At 41.4% G+C, this 22,453-nt stretch overlaps 2 protein-coding genes across 3 annotated transcripts in view; one reads left to right on the forward strand and one right to left on the reverse strand.

Annotated features, from left to right (window-relative positions):
* Positions 1–1,179: 1,179 nt before the first annotated feature.
* Positions 1,180–15,470, reverse strand: ireb2 (iron responsive element binding protein 2). The gene is made up of 22 exons (XM_015398431.1): positions 15,400–15,470; positions 12,155–12,238; positions 11,890–12,055; positions 11,667–11,804; positions 11,354–11,590; positions 9,459–9,528; positions 9,169–9,352; positions 8,939–9,078; positions 8,674–8,845; positions 8,502–8,599; positions 7,191–7,307; positions 6,958–7,117; positions 6,693–6,828; positions 3,921–4,005; positions 3,684–3,840; positions 2,809–2,933; positions 2,620–2,724; positions 2,371–2,513; positions 2,148–2,295; positions 1,899–2,021; positions 1,494–1,679; positions 1,180–1,406 (listed from the first exon to the last, which is right to left on the reverse strand). The coding sequence occupies exons 1-22, from the start codon at positions 15,422–15,424 to the stop codon at positions 1,269–1,271; spliced, it is 2,937 nt and encodes a 978-aa protein (XP_015253917.1). The 5' UTR covers positions 15,425–15,470; the 3' UTR covers positions 1,180–1,268.
* Positions 15,471–16,452: 982 nt separating this feature from the next.
* The window catches only part of LOC107100076 (solute carrier family 25 member 44-like), an 8,054-nt gene continuing 2,053 nt past the window's right edge, over positions 16,453–22,453 (forward strand). Inside the window, exons 1-4 of one of the 2 annotated variants that reach the window (XM_015398433.1) lie at positions 16,453–16,488; positions 16,635–16,743; positions 19,175–19,866; positions 20,016–20,143. In XM_015398433.1, coding sequence (XP_015253919.1) covers positions 19,233–19,866; positions 20,016–20,143 — 762 coding nt within the window. In that variant the 5' untranslated portion in view covers positions 16,453–16,488; positions 16,635–16,743; positions 19,175–19,232. The other variant, XM_015398432.1, reaches the window with a different exon arrangement.

The following is a 22,453-nucleotide window of genomic DNA, read 5'->3' on the forward strand; positions in this document are numbered from 1 at the left end:
ATACAAACTGTCACATGATGTGGTCCGCTAGCTGGGAACCTGCCATCCCTCAAAACGTGTTATCCACCTGATCAGAAAAGGCCGGCAAACTGAATAGAGGCAGCGGCTCAGTCCAATGAGCCACGGCGGGGGAACGACCAGATAAATGCGTCTAAAAGAAATCTTCACAACACATCAGAACACCAACAAAGAAAACACGCATCATTTTGGCAGCTGACAATGCAAAAAAAACAAAGTTATTCTATCGCAGATTAAGGTATGAAATAATCCTGCACACCGAGGGAATGACTCGGCATACATAAAGGGCGCCGTTAATGGTTCAGTCCGGCGTAAATCCAGGGCATGGATGGAGCCGCTTGAGCTCAAACCTTGCTTCAGCCCCTGATGGTAAAGTGCTGATTAGCTGTGTTTGCAGTGACATCATCTTAAGCCATGAGAGAGACGACTGTAATTCCACTTGGAGCCAAATCAGTCATTATGCTGAGAAAAAGCCAGACTTTTAATGGCAGGTTTGGGAGGGGAGCTGATGGCAGCCACAGGTTTACATACCCCGATCATTGAGCATCTCTCTGATCCTTCCTAGTCTTACAAGCTGGACTGGGATCAAAAATAAATATTCATCCTCTGCAATGAAGTCATGCTTTCCTGGGACACAGTCTGCTGTAATCCCGGCCCACATCCTGAAGGTCAACCCCTCCACCGCAGCCCAATCGGACCAAATTAATAAGGACTAAACTAATCAATGGATACTATATGCTTTTATGAGCTGCAACAGATGGCAAACACTTTAACACAATTAAACAGAAAGCTACTAGTAGGGGTGTATGAATATATTTAAGCTTGTTTGTATGATTTTTACCTAATGGGGTTTAAAGCTGCAATTAAAAAAAAGTTGTCTAATCAGTCCACCATGGAGGTAAAGCTGGGCCTGGTTCTGATCCAGTGTCAGGTTCTGAAGTGTGACGATTGACATACGCAACACTGTGGTGAGATTTCACAGCAAATAAAAAGTGACTTATCTGAAGCCAAATAAAGAAATAAACACCTCTGTGGTTCACATCAGTTCTGCTTAATAAACCTAAAACTCATGCAGGTTGGAAAGAACAGAGAGCTTTGGCAGCTATGGCCCAGTTCAAGTCGCGTTTCAGAGGATCCATATTTCTTCGTCTTGGGTTCATACATGTGAGCAGAAACATTCTTGTGTTGACTCATAGGATGCTTCAGGTTGAAGCTGGGCGGGGTTTAGAGATGGCTGCTCTTCATGGAGCTCATTCGGCGGCGGCTTGCGAGCCGTTTTTCACCACAGTCTGAGCGACGTACCGAAGAAGCCCTCCATGTTGGAAAAGGATCAGGTCCACATCGGAGTCAAACAGCGCTGTGACACAGAACGACGTTCCCTTGCTGGTCTGCAGGAAGAAAACAGAAGAACAGAGGACTCAGCAGACGGTCTAAGACGACATTTAAATGGACGTCGCTGAGGATCAGATCCCTACCCTGACGGTGAGCTGCTGCCTCAGACTCAGCCTCTCCGGCAGGATGATGCTAAACCGCTCCTTCCCGCTCAGCTCTAGCGTGTCGGCATTTTGGCCAGACAAGAACTGGAGCGGCATGATGCCCATGCCCACCAGCTGGTTCTTGTGAAGCTTCTCGAAGCTCTCTGCGATGACGCCGCGGACACCCTGGAAACACAGACCATCAGACAAGGTATCGATCCGAACAATTTGAACACCTAACCGGAGCGCAGGGCTGAAGGCTGCGTCATGCTGAGGGAGAACGATTAAAGTCCAGCTCTACAGCCTGTAGCGAGCACTCAGCAGAGAGCAGGAAGTCAATCAGTGGTTATTTAATGAATTAATGAGCAAAATCTGAAGGATTGGATCCATTTTGAAATTATTTACCAGGAGGTACGGCCCTTTAGCAACCCAGTCCCTAGAGTTCCCAGAACCGTAGTCTTTGCCTGCCAGGATGATGAGAGGAGTGCCGTCCCTCTGGTAGCGATCGGCTGCTTCAAAGACGTCAAGCTGGAAGGAAGCAAGGAAGGGAGGGGAGGGAGGGAGGGAGGGAGGGAGGAGACAGAGCAATATTCAGAAAAAAGTGTCTTCAAGCTTCCAGCAACCAAAGCTAAGTGTGATAAGGTTTCTACTCACTGTCTGGCCTGAAGGAATGTGGAGAGTCTTTGGACCTGGTTTGCCGATGAAGCGGTTGTGGAGCTTGATGCTGGCGAAGGTTCCTCTGGTCATCACAGCATCGTTTCCTCTGCGAGCGCCATACGAGTTAAACTCCCTCGGGGTCAATCTGGAGGAGAAGTCGATCAGGTTTAGGACAGCTGTGTGGCTCAGGGGCCCATCGTGGCTGCGGTTGGAAACTGACCGTTTGCTCTGCAGGTATTTGGCAGCGGCGCTGACCCTGGCAATGCTGCCTGCTGGCGAGATGTGGTCGGTGGTGACCTTGTCCCCAAGGAAAAGCAAGACATGGGCGTTTTCAATCGACTGCGGAGCAGGAACTTCTTTACTCTGAATTAAAAAAAGAAAAAATGGATACATGGATTAAGGAAGGAGGAGTGGTTCTGTGGTCCAGGAGAAGGGACAGGACATCCACGTTGAAGGTGGAAGGACTCACCAGTTTGCTGAAGAACGGAGGACAGCGGATGTATGTGGATCTGGGATCCCATGGGAAAAGCACAGAGTCTGGACATTCAATCTGGTTCCAATAGGTGTTCTCTTTCTAAGAGGAAAGCAAACATGCTGAAAAACCTTTTGGATCACAGGTTTCCCATAAACATAAGAGCAGAGCAGAGCAGATTCTAACCTCCATCCTCGTCCTGAGATCCTTAAAGATGGAGGAGATGACTGTATCCTCCTCGATCTGTTGGACCTCCTCTCTGGACGGCCAAATGTCACCGAGATACACCTCCTTACCCTCTGAAGTCCAACCTGCTCAAACATTTTCACATTTAGCAAGAACTTTATACTAAAACTGTTCCAGATTCTGCCCCCTACAGCTGAAAGATGAGAGGTAGGGGGAGATGAATACAGGATTTTCTGCCCAAGGTTAGTTAGAAATATGTCTTATTAATTTAGTCTAAAAAAAGAAACTTCTACTACAGTATTGCTTTATCTGTATTCCATTTTGAAGGCGGAGTTTGAGGTAGCAGTGCATTGTGGGTAGCAGAGTCAGTGGCAGTTAGGAACAAGAAACCCTGCCTATTAATGTACAAACCGCCTCCCGTGTCATCAATCCATTCTAACATCCCAGGAAGCAATGGCCGTAAGTTCAATGTGTGTTCTGCTTGGAGTGTTTATTCCAGTAATTAGCCATGTCCCAATAGGTTTTTGCATAGTAATGATAATGACTCTTTCTTAACAACATCTAAGGTTAATTGTAATTTATGTTTTCTGACACTAGAAGCGTATTGTGTGCATTTAGAGCTGCACAGAGCAGCTGGACTTACGTACAGATGGACTCTGTATTCTGATCAGGTGACAGAATGTTTGCATGAGGCTTTATTTAGCACTACCTTGTATTTTCTCCCCCATTATGCTCTATATTTTAAGAACACATCAAATGTTTATGGCAGTAAGTGGATGTCTCTACAGTGCATGAATCTATGCAGAGACATAGAGAGGAGGAAACTGCCTCTAATCTGGAGGAGTCTCCAGCTCTTCAGGAGGGGCTCGTCTTACCAAGAGGCTCTTTCTCAAAGTCGATTCCCACAGTCCCCGCCATGGCATAAGCAACCACCAGAGGGGGGGAGGCCAGATAGTTGGCTCGCACACAGTCACACAGGCGGCCTTCAAAGTGCCTGTTGCCAGACAATACACCACAAGCCACCAGATCCCCCTGAAATAACAAACCAGGTCACCTTCTGAAGGGAGGGGGGGCTGCAGGAGAAGGGGAGAACAGCACCGGCCAGAGTTTACCTTTCTGATGGCGTCGACCACAGCGTCTGGTAACGGTGCCGTGTTCCCCACACAGGTGGCGCAGCCATACCCGATCACCTCGAACCTGTCACAAAAACGCCTCAGTTATTTCCATCCTTAAAGGAGAGCCACTGCTGTGTTCGTCAATGATGAGGATGACAAAATTATTTCATTGATGCTCCTTTTTTTCATGACGATGACGAAAATCGACAAGCTAAACATGGATCTTTGATGCGTAAAACATGACTAGTCATATGTTTGAGTTTTTGTAAAAGAGACGAGACTAAATAAAATTAGGTCAGACGGTCAAATGCATCACTGTGAACACATGCTGCAGCAGCACAGCAGCAGCGTCCCCTTTGTCAATCCCTTCGTCTAACTATCAAGATTTTATTTCTTCCAGCTCAAAAGAGGTGATACTAAATATTCATGGAACATTCTTTACATTCTACTGAAAGGAATCCACAAATAATATTGAAATAAAATATTTAATTGAACTCTCTTTATTTTTGGATAAAGAGCCAGATGAAAAGGTACATAGATCTTTGAACATTTCTTTATCATAGTTGTTGTTTCTATCTGTTTAAATATGATGCAAATGTTTCCTTGTTCTGTCATTAAAAGGGTTAGGGTTAGCATTTAGGACTGGATTGTCATGGCATTACAAGGCAGTTATGTAGGTTATCTCTGTATTTTTTGTTATATCAAAACCCTGTGAATGTAAAGTAGAAAGAATGTTTTTGTTCTTTGCTTTTAATTCATCTGTGAGTGAAGCATAATTCATAGTAGATCAGGAAGTGTTTGCTTTAGGCTGGAAACCTTGTATGTTGAAAACCATTCCTTTATTGTACATTTTGTCAGTTTGTCTGTCTGCTATTTTAACAAATATGACGTGTTGAACTACATCTGCTATTTTCACAGCTTTTCCGAGACACTTTTGTATAAATTAGTGCATTAATTCATTAAAAAGTTTATTTGAATTCTATAAATCAGTTTTCTGCCCAACAGCAATGATGCACTGCACAGCAGCATTCTATACCCAGCTTTTGTAGCATCTAGGATAGAGCTGTCAGTCTGGGAAAGAATCTGGTTGTTATTCCAAATTGTAAAGTTTAGCTGTTTTTTGCTACATAAAACTGACTAAAACCTTTTGAAGTTTTAGTCAACTAACACCGTCTAAATCTATCGCATCGCGATGACTAAAATGTGACAGTCTTCAGGACGAAAACTATTATTATTCTAACACTAAATCCAAGATGGCTGTCAATTAACCAAACTGGCTAGAACCTCCTACTGCTTTACACTATTCTTTTCTCGTTTGAACGTTAATATTCAACTTTGAAACTGTTAACTCAGACAAGTTTAACACAAAGATACACAGAAACATAATGTCCATTTTTCTTGAAGTGCATTTTCCCCCGATTTAAGCAGGTAAGAATGATAATTGGCCAAAAATAAGATGATTTATGTTTAAAATTAAAAATAAATGAGTTAAAGTGCATAATATCTTAAGATCTTAAAATAAATTGAACTTTATTGATCTCACAATGGAGAAATTAAGTGCCTGGGGAGCGGTCCGGGGTTAAGGGTCTTGCTCAGAGACCCAGAATGGCAGTCTGTGGGAATGGGTTTCGAACGCACAACCTCAGGATTCCAAGCCCTATGCCATGGTGAACTGTAAAGTGCCTTGAAATGACGTGTTGTGAATTGGCGCTATATAAATAAACTGAACTGAATTAACAACTAGTCCACCACTACCCCAGATCTTTTATTCTAAGGGCATGGATAAACATTTCATTGGCAGATCCTCTAAAGCCTCTTTCCCACTTAAAATAGCGCTTGAAAATGTGTTTTTCAAACGTGGGTCGACCAGCTAACAATCAGTATTTGGTTCCCTTCTCACTGGCAAAAGGGAACAGCTGCATGGCCTCTGTCCCCGTGCCGCTGCATGTCTGCTGACGTCATCATGATGGGTTAGCACTGATGATGTCACCAGTGTGACAGAAATCAGGAAACAATTGAGCTGCCCTACAACCGATGGGTTGCCGGTACAAGCGCCAGTTTTTAGTGTCGTGTCCTTCACCTACTGATGGTGGCGCCTGTAAACGGCAAGCTGGCTTCTATCAGTGAGCCCCAGGGCAGCTGTGGCTACAGTGTAGCTCATCACCATCAGCAAACGGCTGAATGGAGTTTAAAGCCCGTCTCCTGACTTGAACAACACTGTATAAGCACAGGAACTTCGCCATTTCTAACTTGTGCTCTAAGCGAGCTGCCTTGTCAGCTAACAGCATAGCAAGTAAAGAATAAAGCAAACCATGCATCACAGAGATAACACACAAAGAACCAGCTACGAACAGGAAACAGTAAACTCCAGCATTAAAAAGAAAGAGACATGACAATTGTCTTCATCTGTGAGAAATTCTAATCCACAAAAAAAAACAAATTAAAGGATTTTAGAGGTTAGAGTTAGGTTAGGGATGTTTCTTTTTATAACCATTTTCAAAAATGATTTCCAAACCTTTTTTTTTGGAACGATTTTAATGACCACTGATGAACATAAATGAACCCTGAAGAAAATATTAGATTTCAAATCCTGTAAATTCTGTAAAAGATCAAACAATAATTAAGAAAAATAAACTATTTAAATTTTTCCTACTAATTTTAAAAATATTTCCTGAAATAATAGCATCTGGAGCCAATTGCTTTTTGCCAATCTAAGCACACCAAATGCAGAAGAAGCACTGGGGTCTGTGGTGCTGAGAACGGGCTTACCCCAGCTGGTTGAAGTAAGGCAGGACTCCACTGGCATTGAGGTAGTGGGTGACCATGCCGCTGCCAGGAGCCAGGCTGGTCCGGATGTAGGGCTTGACCACCAGCCCAGCTTCCACCGCCTTTTTGGCCAGAAGCCCTGTATACAACAAGGAAAGCATGAACCCTGTGTGGCTGAGGCAGCAAGATGCTCCATCTTTGTCTGAAAACTGGATTAAATATGCAGCTAGGACTAAAAGGAAAAAGCTCCAATCCGTGGGTCTTGTACCTGCAGTGAGCATGACGGACGGGTTGCAGTTGTTGGTGCAGCTGATGACGGCGGCGATGACCACTGAGCCGTGAGCCAGCTGGTACTCCTGACCACAGTGCAGAAAAGGGACGCGGATGTCCTGCTTGTCCTTGGAGATGTGGAAGCCTTTGAATCCCACCTGAGACAAGACAGAAGACACTGAATCCTCTGCCCCTTTAAGGCATCAGCAGCATCCTGACAGCAGGTAGTACCTTCTCATTCAGACAGCTCTGGAAGTCCTCCTTCATGCTGCTGACCGCCACTCTGTCCTGGGGTCTTTTGGGGCCACTCACATGTGGAACCATGGAGCTCAGGTTGATCTCAATCACCTGCACAGACATAGCTAGCTTTAACGTGGCTCAGACTGTCCGTCCTTTATTCCAGGTTCAGCAACCACATTTTACTCCAAGCAGACAGAAAGTAGCATGTGTAAAACAAACAGAGGTATATGAGGTATTTGAATAAACTAAAGTTAATTTATGTCAGGAATTCAATTCAAAAAGTGAAACTCTTCATGTAGACTTTCATTACAGACAATGCCACATATTTACAGTGTTAGTCTCAACTATGATGAAGCTACCAGCTTGAAGCTAATAAAAAAATCCTCAATCATATTTCCTTAGAAAAATTTAATGAGAAAAAATTCTGGAAAAAAAAAAAAAAAAGAGTTCTAATTATAAAAACATGAAAACAGGGCCAAGTGTTGGGAAACTAAATCCCACGTTAAAGTAGCTGGATGTTTCCAGAATGCAATATTCAGTAACATTATTGGAACGTTGAGTGAAAGGGGGAAAAAAGGTTAAAAAAAAAGGAGCAAAAGGGACAACCAGAACGTTGATGGAGAAACAAACCCCATTAGACAATATTTAATGCAAGCAAAGATAAGACGCCCCAAAAAAAACCCTGAGGCTTCTGAACACCTGGGAACAACAGGCTGTCCACCTCCACATCACCAAGCTAAGTTTCCTTTAATTTATATGGGAGGTTTTTTCCTCAATAATTTGGTTTGTTTCAATTAGATTATAGAGCAGGTTTGATGGCGGTTAGTAATGGATATTATTATAATAAACCTTAACTTTAGATTTTAGTACTAGCTTAAGTTTTTTTTCATACCTGGGTTAATTTTTAGAAAGGATAAAAAAAAATTTAAGTCAGTATAATATTTTTGATATCGCATGTGGTAAAAAAATAAAAAATGGTTGAGTCGCAACTGACTCTGTTGGGGGAAAAGGCGTATTAAAAAATAAATAGACAGGAAAACAAAGGTTATACACATCTATAATTTTAGTACATTTGAATTTAGTTCAGATTCACTTACTTATAGTTTTTCCTCTTTTTAATAAGCTTGTATTTATTTCCAATAAGAAATGTTTTCTCAATTTCAGTGTAATTATTAGTTTTAATCTATTATAATAACCTTGCACAGAAATAACAGTTTTTTCACTTTTTGAACTGAATTATTAGACAAAAAAAAAACAAAAAAAAACAGTTTTTTTCTTGGTTAAAATGTGATGTGAAATGACCTGGGAGAACTGAGGATCTTCTGATTCTTCATAGCTTCGGAAAAGATTTACAGCCTTCATGTAAGACTCCAACAATTCAAGTTTTTCCTCTGTGAAATCTGGAAGAGGGAAAGAAGAGGCGTTTCAGTAAAATGAGCCGACAGACGGGGGCCGGGGGACTCGGGTTACGTACTCGTCTTTTTAAAGTGCTTCAGTGTTATGTGATCGACGGGGAAGAAACTGATGGTAGCGTTGTATTCTGGACACATGTTGGCGATGGTGGTTCGGTCAGGAGCTGATAACTGGGACACACCCGGTCCAAAAAACTCAACGAACCTCCCAGAAATTCCAGCCTGGCGCAGTTGCTGGAAAAATGGGAGCGATGAAGAGGAGGCAGCTTTTAGTCAGGTTACATCTGATAAAGAGTTCATTCAGTTGAATGGAACCGTGTCTGATACCTTTGTGATGCCGAGGACGATGTCGATAGAGGTGGCCAGGGGGTTGATGGAGCCCACCAGCTTACAGCCCACCACCTGAGGTAGGGTCAGCGACACCGGTTGCCCCAGCATCACCGCTTCAGACTCAATTCCTCCGACCCCTGAGGAAAAACCAAAGGACTTCTGACTTTTTCCAAAGACTGCCAAAGTCTGAGTGGCCCAGAGGGTCAATTAGTGAGAAGAGGTTTTACCCCATCCAAGGACGCCCAGGCCATTGATCATGGTGGTGTGAGAGTCGGTGCCCACCACACTGTCGGGGTACATCAGACCACCGCTCACCTGGACCACCCTGGACAAGTACTCCAGATTCACCTGGTGGACGGTTCCGATGTCCGGAGGAATAACGTTCACACTTTTGAAAGCTTTAGAACACCACTGTCAGGAAACAGCAGAACCAAAAAGTCAGATTTATTTTTAGCCCTCCTGTGTAGAAGACAAACCAATCCTGATCATCAAACCTAAACACAAACTGAATCGGTACCTTGAAAAAATGAAGTCTCTCTTTGTTTCGTTGAAGCTCCATTTCCTGGTTCTTCAAAGCCGTTTCAACTCTGCAAACAGAACCAAAAACACACTAAGCTCCTGGAAGGAGACTGCACTGCCTTCCTGAAACCTAAATATGCATATCTGGACTTTACGACAATCTTGTATGAATTCTTTTATTTGCAGGAATTCAAGCTGAAGGTCTCTAGACAACCTCTGCTAAAAATTAGTCCAATGACTTTTAGAGAAACAGCTTCAAATCCTTCAACAGATTCTAGACTAAACTGAGGTCTAGACTTTGACTGGGCTGCTTAAACTTCAACAGGCTTTGTTCTACATTCCCCTGCAGTTCAGCTAGGGCCTTTCTTTCTGCTGAAGGGGAACCGCTGCCCTTCTCTGAAATATTTTCTAGCATCTAACAACATTTCTTTCTCCTGTATTTCGCCTCATGAATCTTAGTAATCTGCAGCTTCTCCAGAGCAACCAAAGTCATTTAATAAATGCTAGGCCTGAAATGATTGGTCAACAACCATGGAGGGACAGGTTCTGTTTAGGAAGGGAGTGAGTGAATCCATGTAGAAAATTTTGGCGTAAAAGGTCAAAGTCTTTCACAAGAGGAACAATCCATTAAAAAAAACAAAAAACACAAATGAACCAAAACCAGATTTGAGAGGCTTTTTTGAAGGAATGAATAGCGCTCTGAGAGATCATCAAAGATGAAGGTATGAGTGAATAACCTAGCCCTGCTTCAAGTTTTATCTGACCTGTTCATTAGTTAGATCACTAGAAGAAAACAAGCCTCTGATGCCTCACAGAGCAGCTGAATTCATACTGAGATGCTCTACAATCTACAGGCAGAGATTTATTTATGTGCATCAAAGTAAAAGGGGCCTAAAACACGCTGAAAAAAACCCACCAACAATTATCTAAATTTCCTATAATTATCATAGAAAGGTTTACTCCAATGCTGCATGGATGCACACAGTCTAACCCCCAGATTCCACATCCTCCATCACCGCCCCGCGCACGTCAAGCAGAGTACTCGTCCGTCATGTTAATCAATGAGAAGTATCCTACATCCTCTGCCACCCCACCGTCCCGTACGTCTTCTCCGTCACCACCAAAATACGGAGCCGAGCTATTTTTGCTCCACTCAGGACAGGTCAAGATCCACAATCACAATCGCGCCAAAAAGGAAAAAGAACATTGAGAAGATCTGGTTTGTCAAATTAAAATATATTATTGATAGATCGGTAACTGGAGATTAGAGCATTATTCTTACATATTCCCAAAAGCTAAGACTGTTTGATTAAATAATTGGAGGCAAATTATTGGTACTTCAAGGAAGCAGATTTCTCATCTCCATCAAAATATTTATTTCATAGCGAGAGGCTTAAAAGTTTAATCAAATCCAGTCACAACAACTTCCAAGAGCGCATCTGAAAAACCCCAAAAACTTCTTATCACAGGCATGGATGAAGAGATGCCGACTTTGGAGGTAGAAAACAAACATAGTTCATAAAAACACTATCTTGTATGATCCCAGTTATCCCTGTTACATAAATCCACAACAAAAAAGAAAATATTTGGGCAGAAACAGCACATATGCTTAATGCTGATGGGGATTTTTTTTTAATCTGTCATATTAAATTAAGCGTTCATTTTCGCATGTTTTGCTCGTATAAAATTAACAAGAATATTGTGAATGCTCTCCTTGAGCTCCAAGGAAGTCGGAGCAGAGCAAGACGGGAGGAACAGCGGAGGCTCTAGGCTTTGCTTTGTGCAGGTGGTCTGCAGCGCAGTGGGGCGGTGATGGAGGAGGTGGGATTTCGGTTTAAGGTGCTCAGCATCTTGTGCCATTCTGACCAACATGGCTTTAGAAGCACAACTCACTCAGAAACAGGCTGCAGGTGGAAGGGGCACAGGAGGGGAGTGTTTTCAATCTGCTGGACAGATGCAGGACGGCCTGAGGCGCTGGGGGGGTCGCTGCAGGAGGCTTTACTGCAGGAGCCCCGCTGGGTCCCACAGTGGGAAACCCCTCTGGACGGAGGCCTGGCCGGAGCTGGACGAGAAGGCTGGCTGGGGTTTGGCCCCTCCCCTCCACCTGGGTTTGGAGCGTTCCGAATGGCGCTGAAACCAAAGGTTCTGGTTTTGAATCAGAGCAGGAATTTCTCTAAAGATGATCATTAAACACAAAGGAACACACCATTTACTGTAATCGATTTGTAGAGAGTGGTCTATGATAAGGTCCGTGGGGCATTTAGGGTTAACTAGATTAGGGTCCAGGCCATGTTTGGCCACAGCGTCCCTCATGGCTGCCAGGTCCACCATAGCAGGAATTCCCCTGATAGAAACCAAAGCTTAAGTTCTTTTGTTTCCATTCAACGAGTTAAAACAGATTCCGTTTCCTTCTTTGTCAACCAACTCACGTGAAGTCCTGGAGGAGGACTCGCGCTGGAGAGAACGGCACTTCTGCCTTCTCCTGCTGCTGCTGCCAGTCCAGGATGTTCTGCACGTCCCTCTCTCTGGTGTAGAAGCCATCGCAGCTACGGATCGCCGCCTCCAGTAAGATCCGGATGGACAGAGGCAGTTTGTCTGCAGGCCACCAACACAGAAGAAGAAGAAGCATTGACCTGCCTGCTTCTGGTCACTGCTGAATGTTAACACAGACATGGTTGGAGGGCCTAAACTCACCGTATCTTGGGTCGCCTAATTTACGGGGGTTGAAGAACTTGATGCCATCTTTTAACGTGTCGATTAGATGGGCGTAGGGGTGCTCTGTAGAGGAGGTATTAACATCTAGATCAAGATGAACATTTACTAACCCTTTTCTAACCATAGCCACTTGTAATAAGATTTAGTAAAAACACACTGCTAAAGCCCCTTAATTAAAACAGTTCAACATTTCAATAACAGCATTTGTAGAAACAATGAGGATTTAGGAAAAGAAAGAAAGGTTAAAATCATGCAAGTGTGAAACGTAATGAAAAGTCCAAATGGTGAAAAGCCTCCTGAGCCTAAGATGAGCATCAAACACTTGCCTTCCGCTGTTCAGCATGATACTTTTCAAAGCAAACTGTGCAAACATGAGAGAATGTACAGAGGCATCCTTGCAATTGTTCACTATTGTAAACAGACAGGAGCAACATTCCTGCAAAGCAGATGATAAGCAGGAGAAACAGGCACACTTGGGGAAGCCTTATCTGATTTATCCACAGCATTTCTTGTGAACAGACTCAACAGAATGGTGGAGTTGCACCATGACATTTCTAAACCGGTATGGTAAGCTTTCCTGAAAGAAATGGGCTTTAAAAGGAAGCCGGCTAAAAACTGCTAAGATTTGACTTCACACATTTCCGATGGCTGCAAATCAAAGGTCTGGCTTGACCTGAAGACATTGTGTGGAATCTACAAGAGTTATTTCTTTTATTTAGGACTGCAACTAATGATTATTCTGCAATTCGATTAATCTGCTGATTAATTTTTCAATAATTGATTAATAATCAGATAGAAAAGGTACAAAAAAATACTTTTTATGAAATTAAACCAGGTGAAACTAAAACATTTCCAATCGAGGAGTTCAGGATAGAACATACTCTTAGATTGAAAAGGTTTTTTTTAATCTTGAATGCAAAATGTTGATATATTTCTCTACAATCTTGATATTTGTAGATATATTACTGCTCTAAGTGGGTCGCTCTGTCAGCTAAAGCCACATTTTAAAATCTCTATATTCCATTTAATGATTTATCGATTATTAAATTAGTTGACGGTTATTTCAATAATTGATAAATCACGATTAATGCGATTCATTGTTTTAGCCCTACTTTTATTGAAAAGCTGTAAATTATTGCAGGCTACTGCAGCAGATAGCATGACTAATCAAAATCCTAATATATGTAAAAGATATTATCCATGTAATGATGACTATATGTCATAACCTGTTAGACTTGAAACTAGCTGTGGCTTTTGCTATAACTAGAGGAATTTGGAACAAGTTTAAGATTTTCTTTTTCGAAATATTAGCCTAAAACTGTTCCACACTCAAGGTTACCATAAGACACATGAGAAATTAAGTTTAATAAGACTTAATTCAGCCCTTTAACCATAAAATGAAAAAATTGTTAGATAGATTAGTGCTAAAAAAATCTGTTATCAAAATCAGGCTCTAAACACAAACCATTTAATTAAAGAACAACTCAGGGCAGAACTTTAGTCAAAGCTGTATTGAAAATATTTACACTTTGGATTGAAGATAAAACCTTTTTCTGTAAAATGCTAGTTCATGTTCACTTTCTGACTGAAGTATGGTAGTTTTGTAAGAGTATCTCCTTTTTGAGATTATCATTTCACAGAGAAAGAATAATTACCAAAGTATCAATAATTGCACCTATATAGAGAGCTAATTAAGAGGGACAAGTTTGATCATTAATAAAAGAGACCCTGCCACCATCTGATAGACTTTCCTTAGCAGATCTAATTTCATTTGTTCACAAACATCCTTCAGCTTTTAATCTGTACAGCAGCTTGATTTACACATTGAAATTACCACTATGTTGGCTTTCAGGTATGTTCTCCTTACAGAAGTAAACATGCCTTTTTGTCATGAATAAAAAAATACCACCTATTGACAGACACTGGGGAGAGAGTAGCAGCCGGAAAGAGGGACACACAGGAACCACATTATGCTCCCAGCTCAATAGAGGCAATGGTGGAATAAATGAAAAATAATGTCAAAGTGCAAAGGAAAAATACAAATACACATTAATAGTGGACTATATAACTTTGTTTCATGTTGAAATCTTATAGAGACAAAATCTTCACTAGTATTAATAAAATTACAGCAAAACTTCAAAGTGATTGTTCATTAAATAACTGTCACTATGAGGAAATGGATGAACCAAAGTGGCAGATAAATGGATTTAGACTGATTTAAACTGGAAAAAAAAACATATTTATTCAGACATGGAAAAATACTTAAATAAAATTTCCCATTTAGTTTTTTCCACTAAAGGAAGTCTGATTCTTAGTACTAAGTGTTTGATTATATAGCGCTGAAAAAAAAAACATATTTTTACTTTTACAGTCTGCATTAAACTATAAATGTCAGTTTTTTGTGTTAACATTAATGAAAATGGTTTGATAATGTGGCAGCAAAATTATTTATTTAGCAACATCATGATCTATGTAGAGGTTATACTTTAATTTGAACGTTAATGTTCAGGGCAGTCGGTCAGTGTTATGAAGAAAAAAAAAAAGTAAAACATAATGAAATGTAATTCAAACGTGATGCATGATCATAGATGAAGCAATTATTATTATTAAGGGTTGGATCTTTGTTTACTGTTATAGACAGGCTAAAGTCATCAGTTTATTAAACAATTTATTTATTTTTTAAGAAAGACGCACTTTTTAAGAAACACACACAGAAAAGTGGAAATATTATAATGGATGTAAATGTCCATTGTGAAAATGGTGAGCATCTGCTTACAAATAAAACATCATAGCGTAAAAACAAGGTGAGAGAGAGAAAGGTGCTCGGCTAGCAGCTGCTAACCTGTTAGCCACTTATCGTGAAACACACTGGCGCAGTGAACTTATCGAGCTGAACGTCTTCCAGAGATAACAACAACCCTTTAGCTATAAGACAAGCAACATGCGTTTCGGTTAGGTTGGTGGCACTGGTTTAAAATAAATTACACCACGGTTATCCGGCTTTAGCGTTTTCAGACGAGCTCTTATCAGAGTCATCAGAGAAGCTACAGGCTACATGCTAGCTTATCTGAGGCCGAAGCATTTTATATAACGCTCACATGACACAAGCGGAGGTTCCTCTACCGGCTAGGAGGCCGTTTTAAGCCCGCTTCGATTTCGGTTAGATTACTTAGGTTTACCACTAACAGTTGTCTGAGAAGCGTTGACAGAAGGCTCATTTTTACCTTTTAATGTCGCACTGACCGCCATGATGACTTCAGAAATGAATACACGGCCGGGGACCGGCCCTCCCCACATCGCACATCCAACCATAGGCCAACCAATCACAACACAGCAAGCAGCAAACCACCCAATCAGAGAACGGATCTGTTTGAGCACGCCCAACCCAGAAATGCTGTATAATAAACATTTTTTAAATGTAAAAAAAAAAAAAAAAAATCGTTTTTTTTTACACTAAAAGATCAAAAGGAGAAAAGGGGGGGTTGTCCCAGGCGAGAGAGAGGAATCGTCCCCCCTGCAGTATACAGTGATTTCAGCTTACATCTCTTGCAATTGAATGTGCTCAAAATAAATATATTTGTTTAAAATTTGTCACCTTTATTATTTTCTAGATTTATTCCACTTTTTTTTTCGAAAAAGTTTCATGCATCATCTGGAAGATCTATTTTACCTTGTTTCGAAGACTTTTTGTGCAAATATGATTAAAACATAAAAGTCAGAAAGATAGAAATGAAAACTCTACATCTCTTCCAGAGTCTGGAATCATGGCTGACTGGAGAGTTTTGCATTGCAATGATCAAACTTACCATTAACTAAAGTGAGCGTTAGAATTGTTAAGGGAACGATTTCAGACTAAATGAATGGAGTGAATGGCGCTGTGTCTTTAAAAATTGTGTTGTGATGTGATGCCATACATGGTGCTTTCAAGGCACCTCGGACTATTTGTTTGTTGGACGGTAACTAGTGAAATGAACAAATGTTTATTGCTATTATCTGAAAACTTTGGCATCATTTTAACAAATGTCTCCTTTTTTAATCTTTTGTAAATCTTGTTACCAAATTGTTCCAATCTTTTACCAGCTATAATAGTAAAATGTATCCCGGAAGAACTAGACTGTATGTCACAAGCTAATCTATATATCTTATTGATTAATTTGGGGTGGGTGGGTGTGGGGTGTTTATATTTAGAATCGAAAAGGTATTTTTGTATACCACAACACCGTACTTGTAATTGTGTTGAGTGTGTCTTGTGTAGGATCCCGACATGACCGTGAATGCATCACCTTCGCTCAATTACACAAACATCTGACAATGTAAATATTTCAGTTACACGAATCCGAGCAGATTGTCTGTTTTTTTTTTTTATCGCGTTTTCTAATTTAAAGTAGGGTACCAGTTTAGGGGTGTGTAGTTGAAAAGCGAAGGCTGCTGACCTTTCACCTTTTCTGTGTTTGTGCAGAGAACGGTTAATGGACGGAAGACATGAGCAGCAGAACAGGCCGTCCAAATGTAATTCATGAACTCCACTCATCAGACTCCAAGGACCGGTGAGCTACGTGACTCTTCGGGTGAGTTCGGTTAACATTATCGCATTGTGGATCTTGGACAAGAAAGTCTTCTTCAGTTTGTTGTTTCAGCTCGAGGGCGATTTATTTTGAAGGGTCTGCAACGTGGAACGAAATAACCGTTTCGTTACTTTAGTCTTCTTGAAACCATTCAAAAGTGATACCTTCAATTCCGGACAAAACTAAAGATCATATGTTTGCTTTTGATTACACTGCACGTGTCCTTTGTATAGCGATTGAATTTATTTTTCACGTTTTTTTCGGTGTTGCAACTTGCAGACGGTCCCTGCGCGGTCACAGCGCATGGAGAGCAATGCCTAGCCTCTAGTGCGAAATACGTCCCCTTTAGAGAACAACATGAGTGTAGCTGTGCTGCGATTGGAGTGAGTTGTTGGTTTTGTAGAAAGGCTGTTCCGCTGCTGAGTTATTGGAACGGAAATGCCGAAGCTGGGAATACCACGCTGCGACTGGCCAACCTTCCTTCTTCCTTCAAAACATAAACACGTTATTGATTGATGGATAAAACGTTTACAGGACTGATTGGTCTTCTATGGTTGGATATTGGATATTATTTACTGCAGTTGGGGACGAACTGGGTCCTTTCCTCGTTCCTCTCCTGTGGTTTATTTTTCCACAGATCTAACTGGCCCTTACAGCCACCTGGCATCACTTCCTGTTTTATAAAGCCGTTACACACTGTTTTACTTCTTTGGTCTAATTTCTAATGTGTGCAATCTTAGCAGACAAGCTGCTAGTTGTGTTTGAATGTGTCCAAATTAGGCAATATTAGGCAGTTACCTAGGGCCCCAAGTTCCTGGGACCCCCATAAAACTCCGTTTACATGCCTGGTTAAAACAACTATTCCTTATTTTTGCACATTAATTATGTTTTTGATAAAAATCCTTTCACTAAAATGCCATAAGAACGCATATATTATTAGGTGTGTCTCAGCACCAACTGTGTTATTTACTTTTGCCATTGCCTTTTTGGAAGGAGCACGAGGATTAGGGCCAGGGGGGGGGCTGATTTTTAAATTTTATTTCAGTTTAGTTCAGAATTCTGACTTTAATCTTAGAATTCTGACTGAATTCTGACAATAAAAAAAGTCAGAATTCTGAGATAAAAGTCAGAATTCTGAGATAAAAGTCAGAATTCTGACCTTTTTCCCCATACTAAACTGAAATAAAATTTAAAAATCAGTTAACTTTTTTTTTTTCCAGTGGCTCTAATCCTCTTCCGTAGCAATCATTGCTTTTGAGACAGCATGAAAAGTCAGCTGAGTACAAAACAGAGAGGAAAACAACAAGTAGAGAGGGACAAAGCGTAGAACAAATAATGTATGTCTATTCTATTAACATTTCTCTATCTGTATAATGGATCTGTTTTATGTGTTGTCTTCTCAATTCGGAGGGCCCCCTGCCTGACTTTGCCTAGGACCCAAAATTTCCTATATCACCCCCTGCATCCAGGTCATGTATGAGGTCTATGGTCAGGAGGGGGCGCAACATATCTGCAGATCCCACACATTCTGGATGCAAACCATTCTGTATGAAATTAGTAATCGACCAATGCATATGCAGGCCGATATTTCTACCAATAATGTAGATTTTTTACTTTTAATACCCGATAAATTCATGCGTTGGCATAAGTGCATTCAGCAGTCATGCCTAAATAATAAATGCTTAGATTGATTTTTTTCTTTTACTAAAGGTTAATTTTTTGTTTAAATTGAGACTTTTTCAACATTTATTTTATCCATGTGTAATACTATCATGAAATGGAGGCTGTTTATTCAAAAATATTGAATAAACAGCTATATTCAATATTTTTGGAATCAGTCCAAAAATATTGGCAGCATGTTTGGTTAGAAAGATGTCAATATACGGTAAGTGGTATTGGCATCAGCCAAGAAAAACTACATGGGTCGATCTTTTGGTTAAATGGTCCAACAGTCCAACCCATCATCTGAAAATCCCGAGTTTACCAGTGTGACAGTGGTTCTCCTTAGTGGGACAGAGAAGCTGTCAGAGTGGACAGGAAAATATGTGGAAGAAAAGCAACTTAAGACTGCAAAGGACACCAGGCTTATTTAGTTTTAGTTTCATTAAACACTCGGGTTTTCTGTTGGTTAAAAAAGAAAAACATGCTTTGTTTTCTTCTGTTAATGATCTATGACATCGCAATTCATTAAAACCCATTATAGATTTTGGGTGTAATTTCCAGCTGCATGAATGCTTTTATATTGCTTTTTTTTTTATAACGCTTTTATATAATGAGGTTTTCATCTGTTTTAATCCCACCTGATTTGCATTGGTCTGCTGCTGTCTGAACGACTATGAAAAAAAAATAGGAGGAAGTAGAGAAAGGCAGAGATGAATGGAAGGAAAAAAGATGTTACATCTTCTGATTCATTCAATAATTCTGTTCTTTGCAGGTATGGAAGCACTGAGGTTTAGGACAGCGTAGCTGTGGCTTCAAGGCCTGACGGCAGCATGCAACAGAAAGGTTCCCTCAAGATCATCGAATGGGAGGATTTGGACAAGAGGAAGTTCTACTCCCTAGGTGTATTCATGACATTGACCACCAGGGCCACCGTCTATCCAGCCAGCCTGATCCGGACCCGACTGCAGGTGCAGAAAGGGAAGGCCTTATATTCAGGCACCTTTGATGCTTTCTGCAAGATCCTGCGAACGGAAGGCATTGGAGGCCTCTACCGAGGCTTCATGGTCAACACCTTCACTCTGATCTCAGGACAGGCGTACATCACCACCTATGAACTGGTGCGCAAGTACACGTCGAACTACTCACCGAGCAACACGGTCAAGTCAGTGGTGGCCGGAGGAGCGGCGTCGCTGGTGGCCCAGACCATCACCGTTCCCATCGATATAGTGTCCCAGCACCTGATGATGCAGGGGCAGGGGGAACATCTGACCCGCTTCAAGGTCAAACCCAAGGTGATGCTTGCCACAACCAAATGCAAGCCTACCTTCGGGCAAACGCGGGACATAACAGTGCAGATACTGGCAGCGGATGGTTTCAGAGGGTTCTACAGGGGTTATGTAGCGTCGCTGCTCACATACATCCCCAACAGCGCCCTCTGGTGGCCTTTTTATCACTTTTATGGAGGTAAATACACCCATTGGTTCAGTGTGTTCTGCCAGCACTAACCCTATACACTGACACAGATGAACAAACCAGACAAAATGTCTTCTGAATCAACAACCAGCTCTCTTACTCAGCATGATCAATCTGTTTAATATGGTGTGTTTTTCTAGAAAAACTGTCCTTAATGGCACCGAGTGGGTGTCCCCACCTGATCCTGCAGGCTGTGGCCGGACCAATGGCAGCAGCTACCGCCTCCACCATCACAAACCCCATGGATGTTGTCCGTGCAAGAGTCCAGGTTGGCACCTTTGCATACATTCCACAGACCAATGGGACCATGCACATGATTACAGTACTTCTTTGTAATTATGACAAAGAATTCATCACTCAGCATTTTATAAGAAATGTTCATATTCAAACCTCAGATCTGTAGATTTGGTAGCTCCTGACTGAACCTCAGGATGCAAGTCAGAAAGCTGCTTTCAGAGGAAAGATTGAAGCGTCTCATGATGGGTTTGGGTCCATGCAAGTTTGCCATTGGCTTTTCCACTTAAGAACAAAATAGCCAATAAGGCTAGCAGGTTCAATGGAAAAAAAGGAAGATGGCAGCATCTGGAGTTCATCCTAGGAAGGGACCAGAACATCCTAAAAAAAGTTTCCAAATAAGCAGCCATCATAGGATTAATACTGGATTCTAAAGCACACCCCCCATGAAGGAATGAGCCATCTCTATTTTGAGGAGAATTTGAAGCCAGCCACCATGTTTCGCTGGGGGGGTCTCGTTCTTTTGGTCAGATTTATGTGATCAAAATATTGCTTTAAGGGCCTGGAAGTATAACAAAATGATTATTGTGAAACACAGAAAACTTGGGTTGGACTTTAAGGTATTTAGCTTTGTGAATAAAGAACTTCACCGGAATGATGAATGTTCCATAAATGTCTCTGTAAGAAAACATTTCCAGAAAAGGAATTTTAGGGAATGACCAGGTAAAAAACGGTGTCCTTGAACCCCAGTGGGCCTCAGCAGATGGCCGCTCACACTGAGCCTGGTTCTGCTGGAGGTTTCTTCCTGTTCAAAGGGAGTTTTTCCTCTCCATGGTCGCTGCAAGCATGCTTAGTGTGAGGGATTGCCTTCGAATCAATAAGCGGATGCAATCAACTGGTTTCCTTTAGATGGAAAACTTTGAATCGAATTGACTGTATGATCTGGTTGAACTGTAAAGTGCCTTTAGATGAGGTGTTATGAATTGGAGCTATAGAAATAAACTGAATAAAAAATTTTTTATCAGTCAACAGATGAATAAATGTTGAGTTCTTAGCCAATCACAGCAGCAGTAGCAGCTGTGACGTATTCCATTCTTGATTTGTTTCACAGAGTTGACTGATAAATCAAACTCTTATCAAATCCGGTCAGGGGGGACCAGCAAACATCCTCTTATTCATAAAAGCACAACTCGCCTAATTTTGCTGGCTTAAAAAAAAAAAAAGAGGGTAACAAGTTAAAGCCAGAGCAGCCATCTTTGTTTTTCTTCCAAGATGTATTTTCGAGAGTCGGTGAATTTACAAATCTCGCGAGGTAAATGTTTGATATGTATTGTTCATACCTGAGAGACAGAACAAAACCAAAAAAGCTTGTGAACAATTAAGCTCCTTGGTGCTGCTGCCTGATGGACGGCCCTGTCCTATCTGCCATTTTGACAGAAAAATGCACACAAAACAATTAAACATATGAGCCAGGAAGGAAGTCAGACCTGGACACTTGGATGACTAAAACGGATAATAAAGCTAAGAGGCTATTTGGATCACACACATTTCCAATGTGGTTTTCCACACGGCATATTTGGCAACAGAGCTCAGTACAGGAGCAGCTCCTCCAGGCAACAGCATGGTAGCCATCAGAGGTCATTCTCTGATGTGACAACAAATGGGTTTGGGTAGTTCGATCTGGAGCTAAACGTCAAGATTGTTTTTAGAAGCACAAGGTAACAAAGTTCCTTTTTTTTACCACTATTAAATGTGTCAGAAGCTCCAGAATTGAATGTACACATCTTCTTAAATATAAAGCTTAGCAGGTTCAACAAACAGCTTTATTCATTTAGAAATGGTCTTATCAGGCAAAACTCTCTCATGATGGCAACAACAGGATGGAGGGAAGGGTTCCCATCATGTGGCCAGAAAGTCATGAAAACAACTCAACTCAACTCAGTTTATTTCTATAGCGCCAAATTCAGAACACAAGTCATCTCAAGGCATTTTACAGTTCAACCAGATCATCCAGTCAAATTGATACAAAGTTTTCTATCTAAGGTAAACCAGTTGATTGCATCGACTCATTGACTCAAATACAATCCCTCACATTAAGCATGCTTGTAGCGAAAGTGGAGAGGAAAAACTTCCTTTGAACAGGAAGAAACCTCCAGCAGAACCAGGCTCAGAGTGAGCGGCCATCTGCTGAGGCCGACTGGGGTTCAAGGAGACAGAAGCAGAGACACAAAAAGCAGCTGCAAAATGCGGCCCCATTCAAGAAACACACAGCCAGGCAGAGGAGCTCTGAGCCAGCTCCTATGTCAGAGGACAAAGAGAGCACATCCACTCAGTCAGAGAAACA

Source organism: Cyprinodon variegatus, unplaced genomic scaffold, assembly GCF_000732505.1.
Source record: "Cyprinodon variegatus isolate N-32 unplaced genomic scaffold, C_variegatus-1.0 Scaffold934, whole genome shotgun sequence".
In the NCBI taxonomy this organism is placed as follows: domain Eukaryota; kingdom Metazoa; phylum Chordata; class Actinopteri; order Cyprinodontiformes; family Cyprinodontidae; genus Cyprinodon; species Cyprinodon variegatus.